Below are 11,009 nucleotides of genomic sequence, written 5' to 3' on the forward strand. Positions count from 1 at the left end.
GCGTCGAAAAATGTAAGCTCTAGCTAACATTGACTCATTAAAAAGATAGAAGCTGGCAATCAGCTGATCTCAAGTTCGTCAGCACGCTGCTTGTGGTTGGAAACAAGGCGTGTCGATATCGACAGAAGCCATCCTGTTAAGATAACAAGAATTTGAGTGGAACTCAAAAGTTTAATGGCAGTTTGTTGCCGATTCCTATTTTGTCTTCCCACCTAAACTCGGGATTCCTGGATTGCGACCTCTCGTCAGTAAGGTCGCCTCAATCAACTCGACCTCCTAAAATAACTGTTGAACGCACGCTTGAACTGACTTTGGTGGGAAAGTCAAGCTGTAGTAATCAGGTTTTTGCTAACTGCGACAGTGGATCCAGTACCGCCCACAGTAACTACCTAGCTAAGAATAGTTCTCTGAAACGAGCATTGCGAAGCAACTTGGCACATGCCTGCGGACGACTGCTTACTAGGTTCCAGTTTGGCTGCTTTTTGAAGCAGAATTTCACGAGAAGGATCTCACATTTCCTGTCCAGCTATCTGGTTCTAAAGTCAACAGTGGTCCCTGATAATGTTTAGCCAGCTACTACACGGAAAACGTAAAATATCAGCCGGTCACAATAGAATGAGCTATTACCTTCAAAGGTTGGTCATTTCAGCCGGTTTCAGCCCTTCTGGTACCTAGCTGCCATGAAACGCGAAGGAGGCACGGGAGATGTGATTCTGTCAGGCTGCTCACGCCTAGACGGGAGGAGTCGAGATGGAGAGGTTGGGTTCAAATCACGGACTTACGGTCTGTAGGTTCACGCCTTAACCACTGAGCTGACTGCCCTCTTCTACTGGGCGATAAAAGACCCCAGAAGCTAAAGCCACCGTACACCGAGAGATAGTTAAATACTTTACTCTGTTGTTTTGTCAACTCAAGAGAAAAGAACCAACGGTATGATCTCAACTTCTACTGCATCCGGACTGCTAAGACAAAGATGTTCTGACTAGTGCTTCAACCGGTTGGACTGGTCGTTAGAACACATGAAGTCATGTGATGGATACCACTGCAAAGTTTCCGCGGCACACCGATATTCAATTTAGTTCACTTCACTTCAGTTCAGTTCACTAATTCGACGCAATTCAATTCATCGGCTACAAACCGTGTGCCATAAGCATATTGGTTCCAGGTGCTACAGTTTCGATCACCAGAAAACGAGAAAATAGAACATACAACCAAGCCTTGGAGGCGAAGTCCCGCTCGGCAATTGGGTAGCTACGCATTGAAGTCGAGGGCTATGATACACTGCGCGATTGGGCCGTTCCCGCCAATGTCACTAACCACCGGTGATTTGAGTCCCGGGGTCACCATCCAAGGAGGCGGCAGTTGCCCACCCGGTCAAGTTTACTGGTTTATTTTTCGTACTTTGTTGCCAGGTGATAAACCCCGATAAAGAGAACAATGAAAGTTAGTGCGCTGCCGTTTGAACTAAAATCTACGCGCAATGACATTGGGCTTAATTAAATCAATTTATTGCGGCGTACGTGTCCGAAGGTGTGAAACATCATTAGAAACACTTTGGACAGGTGTTCAACGGATGCAGATATCTTCCCCAATAGCTGGAGCTTAGTAAGATGAAAAAAACGTTTTCAATATAATCAGGGTGACACCACCCACGGTGTAGATATCTGACAGCTTTCTATTCATTTTAAACAATCGGTCTTCGTGGGGAGGTGAAGTACTGATGTCATATTGTCAATCTGGATGATGCATTGGACTTCGAAATTCACCAAGAATTCGGAAAGGCATACTACGGAAAGAGCGTTGGGACAGACCAAAGAACGTGCGGTGGACACTGTCCTACAAATAGGCAAGCGAGTAGCACGCACCAAAAAAGTGACCCTTAGGGAACTGGAATCTAATATCTAATGGACCATTCAACTTCATCCCAAAAAGATCGGGGGTGAGATAGTTACTTTAAAATCAGAAAATTGTCACCTGTGGGGTGATGGTGATGACTGTGGTTATACTGAAGACAACATTGTATCTAAGCCGTTGCAATCATCAAGCAAAAATCAAACGGAATTCTCAGGTCAGCCTAAATGAGTTTTTCAAGCCCAGCCTCCACCAGCAGAGACAAGTTTATAGGCAAATATGTTAGGCAACGTAGAACAAATGTTCCATTTTGCCGGTCAGTGGGAGAGTAAATCCAACCAACGGTGTCATCTAGATTGTTGATTTTATCGAATTTCGAAAATTCTACCAACCCCATTCATAGCCTCGGAATTGGAGAAGATGGCTGTGATACGGAATCACAGGTTCGGAGCACATACGTCGTGGAACAGAACCTGACTAAAGTTCATGTGAATGTAAAACACTCATCCACAGCAAAGGAATTCTTCTTGTAAGTTATCTCGATGATCGAATGAATGCAACTGGATTACGGATTGTAGACAAAACGCTGGTCCCCAGACGTCCGATGCGTCATTGATCTTGACTTGTTTTCTTCATAAACATGACTAAAGAAGATGAAAGACGAACGAGGTGAACGGCTGATTCGCCACCCACATCGACAAGATGGCATAACGGAAATTTCTGACTCTAGACAAAGATCTACTCGGAGTGAAAATGAGAATACCACGAATCGCTTCACGTGTTTTCGAATAGACAGCTGCTGTCAGTTGGTGCCAACGACTTACTTTTCCTTTGGCGTGGTGTTTTCTGAGAGGAGTTGGAATGCTTGGACAATGGTGTGGTAGACGAAACTTGACAGGTTCCCGCAGTGTAGCTACTGGAATAGACGCCCCGACCAACTTCATTCATAACAGGGCAAGGTATTTCTGGATTGGGATAGTAAGCGTCCATTATCTGACAACCATTCTTCTCGGCTTGCGACACTGGCGGATCCCAGTAAGCATCAGGAATGGACGGACCTCGTGCAGTTGGCGAAACCAAGGTCACCAAATCCGTGCTCGGTACCTCGGGGACGCGGCCAAACGAGCCCGCAACAACAAGTTGTGTTTCCGTGGGCGAATGTCGAATCGGACCCAGTGTTGAATGAGGTGCGGTGGGCAGAAGTGTAGTAGTCCATGGATGTTCGCAATTTGTCGGAACTGATGACGTGTGAACTGGTGATATAGTATTATCCATTACCCTGTTGTAGGTGGTTGATACGGGCGGTTTAGGACATGGACAAGTTAAGGTGAGCTGACCCTCTCTCGTGGCCTCAGATTGAACTGACTCGTGCTGAGAGAAATGCAGTGTTCAGGTCTCGTCTACCAAAGCCGGTTTATGATGTCGCTATGTCTACCCTCCTAGATTTTGAAACCACAGTGGCAAGCCAGTCTAATGCAGCCAAATGAAGCGACTATTCGTGGCTAGATTCAGGTCATGCTCCATCGTTGTGTCGACGTCTGCCGTCAGGCGTTGCATGATTGGTTCGTTGGTCACACGACAGCAGGCCTGGCCACACAAGCCGACAGCCCGCCACGCCCTACCCTGGTGCAGTCCGATTGGTAGAACCAAGAGGTCAAACAAAGGTCATTCGAAAAATGCATTATTGATTCGCTAACAGTGGTTACAAGGCAGCTGATCCTTAAGCGCAGGCGTGTACGCGCAAGCACAAAGGCGCACACACACGCACGCCAGTATGAGGCAAGCCAACAAAAACGCAACCGCGTGCATTGCTGCTTACTCATGCCCGCACGAGAACACCGATCGTCAAAACCGTCCCAGGGTGTGGATTGCAAGCGAGCGATGCTGGCTGATTCTGCTACGAACAAAGAGCGGCCATGTCACAATGCGTCCTAACATGCACAATGACTAATTCCCAGTTGGCAAGCCCTACTCACCAGGTTGTGTGCTGTGCCTGCTGAAACAACGAGAAGAGCAGCAATCGACACACACACACACACGTGTCAAGTCAGCGAATTCCAACGACGTCGAGTGATCTTAGTCCAGAACTGCATAGCCTTGAACCTGAAGCACGCTGTGTATCATGGAAGTGTTACCGGAGCTATTCAGATCTTAAGCTGTTGCAATCTTAGGGTAGTGGACGGCAAATTAATAATGGGTGAAAAACTTCGTCAACGGGTCGCTTGTTGGACTGTGGTCGGCCGAGGTATAGGGTAAAAGATTTTATTCGGGAGGGGAGACTGTGGTTTCAAGAACACAAGCTCCAGATTTATCGATATATTTACCCCAAATCTAGGTTGTTCCGCAAAACGTGGAATAAAATTAGCCGCTTATTGTTGGTTACATCAATAAAACAGAAATTTGGATTCGAAACTCAATATTGTGTCCTTTTTATTCGTGTCATCGGAACCGACACAGAATGTAACTTGATATGTTATTCACTATTCACTATCTTCAGTTTCGGGTGCAAAACTTGAAGTTTGTGCAGCAGAAACAACACTGAACAGTTACTGATTGGCCAGCTGCTGCGGGTCACATGACCAGCACGAGGGTTATAGCAGTGTTTGCTTCAACAGTTCCTACCTAGTTGTTCAGATTGACATGAATCGTTTGGCAGAGCTTCGCTAATTGCTAGGAAAAAAATCGTTCAGCTGTAGCACCTTTTCGACGCCTAGCTGCCATGCCACCCGAAGGTTGCACGAGGGCTGGGATACTGCCAGGTTGCCCAAGCCTAGACAGGGGAAGTCGAGAGGCGGAGGTTGGATTCGAACCACGGACCTTCCGGTCGGTATATTCGCGCTCTAACCACTTAGGCCATCTCGCCCCCTAAGAAGTTAAGCTTTGTGTTGTGCAACAGAATTCAAAGTGGATGCTGTAGATAAATGCTGACCTAATGGGGCCCCGGAATCTGCATGAGCGACAGATAAGTTATGTGGCATAGTTTCACGCTCGTGTGGGAAATTCACCTGGTAGTCAGCATCAGACGTAGCTGGGTGGTAATACAGAGCCGAAGTGGGCATTATCGTTGGTCACGTGATCGCCTTTGGAACCTTTCCTGACTGGCTGACTGAACCGGTAGTCAGGTCATGAGATCGTTTGCAGCCCTCTAGATAACAATTCAACGCTTCCAAGGATGTTTTCTTAAATCTACCTTCACTGCGAGTGGGGCCACCCGAACCCCTACATGCAACGCAAACTCAGCTCAAATTTGAAGCATGCCAATACAACAGTGCATCTAGTATTTTCTGAAGTGTTTTCTTGGCCAGTATGTTGGTCTGTGTACCTGTTTTGGCGTGTGTGACACACGATATCCACAAAACAAACTGCTCAACTAGTTACTGGGGACAATACTTCGACGTCTTTCAAATGGACACAACAGGTAGCAACATTGTGACCAGACATTTCCTCTACCTCTCCCCGGTTCCCATTTCCAGTCGATAAACTGTAAATTTTCAGCATTCTTTTCTAAATCACCGCTAATTCCAGAGTTCCACTCATGACGTATTCAGCAACTGGAATACCATCTGTTTGTCAACATCACTCAAATGAAACATTTCGCACTTGAGTTTGGCTCGGTAGAAGGAGACCTGTCCAAAGGGAAGTGATGTGGATGTGAATTCAGCGCATTCCGCCAATCCGTAGTTGTCCAGCGGGCTTCAAGCCCGACTGGTAAGTCCTGACATGCGGGTCAGCCGATCGGCTACACCAGGACAGTCACTGATTCGTCATTCCAACCGTCGAGGAAACCCGTCACATCGCTCAAGTTTGAACACCTTTGCCCGTCCAATGGTAATATGCTCACCTCACCTCTCATGTCGGATGTCCTGTACGGCCAACGATATGTATTGGTGATGAGCGGAACTCGAGTTCAGTGCGTTCCTTCCTCATTTGATATGGACTTAGGAGAATACTAGTTAGGGCAGGGGGTGGAATGTTCGAACGAGAATGATTTGGACGCTGCATTCAACGTCCACACTCTGAAGCAAGCACGGCAACAAGCTACTCTTGCCCTCACACTGGATTCGCTTTGCATTGATGTGTATCAGATACAAGGAGTCAAGAAGCCAGCACAGCGATTGAGCCAATCGCCGCATCACTCTGTTCTCACTTCCAGCTGTGCACCTCTGGTGATACAGATGCTGTTGTGATAGGAGATGCAGGATTTAGTAAGTCACTGGTTGGGAGAATCCTTCTTTGACTGGATGCCCGATGATAGTCGCCTCTGTGCGGTTCGTCCGACAGTATCCGTGAAGGAGTCTCACAAGGGGGAGGTTGATCGCTGTCTAATTGCCGTGTCTGCCTAGTCCCCAATTTACTGTAGCTGTCACACCATTAAAGACGGGTTTTAAACACCCTGAATGCGGTGTTGCGGTCAGCTTAAAGCTCAGACATCGTGGTGGTTGCCAGAGATCCGAGTGGGCAGGCTTAACGCATCTGTGAATCACTTAGGTGGTCGACATGGATTGGTCGGGGTAAGTACGGACAACGGAGAACAATTACTTCAGCTGTGTACTGACCACGGGCAGTTTTTAGGAAGTACTAACTTCCGAAATAACCGAAGTCGTCCGGCCACTTGTGTTCTGCAAAAGTGTGTCTGCCAATAATTCAAGAATTCATGATCAGTTACCGTTGCAACCAAACAGTAAATGACTGCAGTTCGTTTTGGGCCGTTATTGTGGATTCCGACGACACGGTCGTCTGTAGGCGGTTCCATCTTCTCTTTCCAGAACCGCGGACAAGTCGCTTAACAAGTGGGAATTTGACAGAATTCATGAGAATAGTCTTCGCGATTCTTTTCAAACTGCTCCGCCGCCATTTATTTATTTCTGCTCGAACAAGATCTACACCACTTAATACAGTGCCGGGAAGGTGTGCCCTGGAATGGCGCTGCAGGATCTACTGAAGTACCGGATATCAGAAAGAACAGTAGGCCTGCCTGAATTTTGGAAGCATAATTTGGCCCGATGACTTATCATACGCCAAGTGAAAGTAGGCAAGTGTGCCGACTATGAAACTTGGTGGACACAGATGTTTCGGAAAATGGAAGAGGCATAGAAAGACGGGAATGCGAGCCGCTGAAGCCAATGAGTGGAACTGAGAATTGGCATACTGTTGTCCCAGAACCATAGCAGGCTGGTGTCGATGAATCCCCAACGAGGCAAGTAGAAAGTGAGTTTTCGGTTAGACTGTGAATTGTGTATACCGAACCCTCGTTTGCAGAATGGAGTGCTTTTTTCGTCTTATTTCAGAGAGCGAAAGCAGACAGGTGGCCAACATCGGCGTTTCAGAGGGGTGTGAGACAAATCACGAAACTTTTTGGTGCTGTGCATGACATTCACCTTCCAGGATGGAGACCATGTTATTCTCACTGCGCCTGATTGGGGACGCTGCAAGTTAGGACTCCCAATCGACGTCAGTGGCGTTCTTTTTGTCAGTTTCTAGCCAGATTGCCTTGACATTTGTTTGGACGTGTAAGTACCTCGGAATAATTGAGATAGGCCAGCGGTAAGTCCTTTTCTCAACCTCTTTTATTCTCTTCTTCACAATGAGGCTTCCAAAGAAACTATTTGTAACTAACCGCTATCTACGAACAATATGTGCATCAAACACTGCACCCCACCATGATAAAGGATAATTCATCTATTTTTGTAATGCACTACTCATAAGGCTGCTGAAAACTCCTCGACAGTCCACGACCGGTTTCGCCCTTCTTGGGACTCATCAGGTAGGCGCATTCACCGAGTTTCTGTCAACCTTATGTTCTACTTGAAACCAAATTGCGCGAAATTAGCCAATATAAACGCATTTGCAAACTGATTTGGTTTTTCGAGAGGTTCACCTGAAACCCAGCTGAATCTCTCGGTTTTGATGTTTCCAGGCAACTAAATGTGCCGAGAGACTCAGATAGTTCCAGGTGTCTCTCGAAAAACCAATGAGTGTATATTCGACAATTCATCTACTTTTGTCACGCCATTGAATATTACTGAATCTTACGAGCAGTGCAGTACGTCTATACGATCTACTGGATACTTAGATACAATTGGGGGTTATCAGAATTTGATCTCCTCTACCTGTCAGCACGTTTCCCCTACCAAGATCCAACTAGGTGCATCAATCACAGAAGGGATCGCCAGAGATTACGAGAGACACTGACAATCGTCTTTGATGTGTAATTTTGACGAATCAGTCCATACCAAAAGTTGACTCTGCTGCTGACACACTTTTGTGACATCTAAGCAGAGGCCGGTTCGTATTCCAAATTGTGACCTCTGCTATTCCCTTTTATCCCACGTCCTATATGTACGGTGAGAATGGCAAAACAATTTGCTTTAATCGGTTTTCAGTCGTGTCCTTGAACTGATCACCCGTCAAACTGGGGCCTTTGTTCGTTGTCCAGCACGACACTACTCGGCTTCCGAGGAGATCAGAGCGGTAGTTTTTCTGTTTCAAACAAAAACAGGCAGGCAATCAGTAGATGGTGAGTATGCTGGTACACGGTAAACAGAATATAACGTACGAGAACACGAGAATATGTGCTTGTAGGTCACCCGACTCTAGACAAACGTGGGTGAAGCAGTCTGGAGACCCGGAGTCTGGGGCCGAAGGTACAGTTGAAATTAGTGTGTCTGGCCAGTGGGCGATCGATGGTGTCTTGTGCATATTAGCCTGGCTATCTCAAACTACAGTTTTGCAGTTTAAGAAATTGATGAACCCTGTTCAATAATGAACCACTTTAGAGACTCGAAAAAATCCTCTAGTAAATCACGTTTAACAATAACCGAAATAGGTCCAAGCTGGTCCAAAAATCCCATAAAACGCCAAAATATTAGTATTATCTTGGAGGAATAATGAAATCCGATGAAATCCTGACACCAAACACGATCCAGCTGTCGTCTGTGCACCATTTCCTGCAAGTACACAAGACAAAGTCGTTGGGCTTACATGAGAAGATTGTGGTAGGCTTTGCAAATCGGCAGTTCCCATGGTACCCGGTCGTCGACCTCACGTTCATCGAAGTGTTGGAGTGAACGTGGTCACAGAACTGGCCTGAGCTGATTGTTTCTGCGTGTCTTCAACTTGTATAAGCCCGAGTAAACGCACAGTGAAGACTCCTGGTGTCCGCCGGTTCCACCATAGGGCTGGTAAGTTGTGCACAATCCACTCTGTTCGCGAAACTGCAACAATATCTTCAAGGTCCACCGGCCTTCACTATCAAAGCCATGCAACGTGTATTCAACCACTATCCACAACTAGATGAATCATCACCCAGTGGTCCCGATAGAACCATCGGTCAGACAGCTCTACAATCGTGTGACAGTGAAGATTGGAGTACCTTGGATTGCACTGTCCTTCTTGTAATTCAGTTACGACTGTTCTCTTGATAGCGTTGACCTTTTTGCCCCTGACCAAGTGTCCATAATGATACCAGAGCAAGTCTCAAGCCCGACCCCTTTGTCACCCATCCCCACTCGATGCTTTCCTAAGGCGACCGATGACCGCTGGAGCCGTGGATTTTAACCATCTTCACCGCGGCCTTCATTTCTACAACTTTAGGTCGTCTGGAACCTACCTCGCTGCTAAACGCTCTGCTTCGTCACTCTTCAACGGTTACTTTTAACCTCAAGTTGGCGTCACGCGGTTTTATGTGACAATCGTCAGACATGCTGAGCGAGTTATTTGAAGTACCGTTACCCCTAGTTCGATTGATCGCACGGTGCTGTGAGAATGTCGTGGTAGTTAACTGCAGCTCCGAGGTCCACTGCCGCAGAGTTCTGAGGCAGGGAGATCCATCCTCACCAAAAGTGTTCGCCATGACGATGGATGAGTTTTTTGGATTGCCAGTGCAGAAACTTGGCTAATTGTTCCATGACGCCTTAGTGGTTGCCTGGAAATATCGCAGCCGAGAGATTCACTAGGGTTTCAGGTGAGTCCCTCGCAAAACCAAATTTGCTCGCTAACTTAGTGGATAGTTATGCTTTCGTTCGCTACTGGCCGAACGTCAGACTTGCCTCACGGAGAGCTACTGAGGTCCAGTTGGCGACCAACACCCGAGAGGTGAGAGCAGCGATGCGTTGTAGGGAACAAAACTCCGAGGTCCCGGAGTTACAGTCGGGCATCACCGCTCTGCATCCAAAATACACGATAACGTATTTTGGCGCCAGGTTCACTTTCAGGAGAAAGAAGTCTGTAATTACTGACACCAGTTGCTGAAGACAGTCAATGAGATGAGGCACGCACTGCCACATGCGCACTTGCATTTTTTCGTTTGCAGTTTTGCTTCACCATCATTGAAGTTACTACTTCCACGGTGATAGTAGTTTTCACGACATTTGTCGCATTACTTTAAGCGGTTTAAAATCATTGGAAATCGGTTCAGCTGAGGGTCGGTTGAACGCCTGGAGCCATGAAGAACTCCCCCTAGTACAACTGAAGACATGGCTAACACTGGATTAGAAAATATCTGAATCCTTTGTTGAATAAATACGTGTGCAGGCCCAAAGGTCAGTTCTTCAAGTAAAATTCAGACTGGATACACATGGACGGTGTAGGCGTTCGACGAAAAATCAGTTCACGGCATTTAATCTGACGCAATTACTAATGATATCAAGCCAAACTGTTTGAAGCGCGACTCCATCCAAGGACACTAGCGGACGTACGCAGATGTGAAATCATTTCCTGGAACATATCCTCTTGGTACTAGCAAATCGTGTGTTTCACGCAAGCTACAGAACAGTTCTTTGTCACGCCAAATCCAGCGCGTCTATGCTACTACTAATATTTGAAATAAGCCAGAAAGTTCCAGGGGAAATAAACTGACAACTGAGTTCTAATTCTCAGGAGGTGCAAGAACTCGCTCACTGCCACTGATAACACTTACGCTAGTACTCGTACCGCTTATGAACTGATACTGTGAGTTCTCGAATTGTCTGTCACCACGAACGCATTGCTTATTCGGCTGTGTAGCCGATAACGAAGCCACAGTCATACAAAGCCATGAAAATAATTTGTTATCATCTATATGACATGATACTGAACAATTTATGACATGATGTGATTATAATATAATATAATATAATATAATATAATATAATATAATATAATATAATGTAATGTAATAT

The 11,009-nt window shown here is 46.4% G+C and overlaps 1 protein-coding gene across 1 annotated transcript in view; it reads right to left on the reverse strand.

The window, feature by feature from the left end:
* The window catches only part of T265_13831 (hypothetical protein), a gene marked incomplete at both ends in the record, with an annotated part of 42,502 nt that extends 39,280 nt beyond the window's left edge, over window positions 1-3,222 (reverse strand). Inside the window, 2 exons of the mRNA XM_009170747.1 lie at window positions 1,139-1,271; window positions 2,791-3,222. Of these exons, the coding sequence (XP_009169011.1) occupies window positions 1,139-1,271; window positions 2,791-3,222 (565 nt within the window). The remainder of the gene's footprint in view (window positions 1-1,138; window positions 1,272-2,790) is intronic.
* Between the last annotated feature and the right edge of the window lie 7,787 nt (window positions 3,223-11,009).

This window comes from Opisthorchis viverrini (assembly GCF_000715545.1).
Source record: "Opisthorchis viverrini unplaced genomic scaffold opera_v5_111, whole genome shotgun sequence".
NCBI classification, from domain to species: domain Eukaryota; kingdom Metazoa; phylum Platyhelminthes; class Trematoda; order Opisthorchiida; family Opisthorchiidae; genus Opisthorchis; species Opisthorchis viverrini.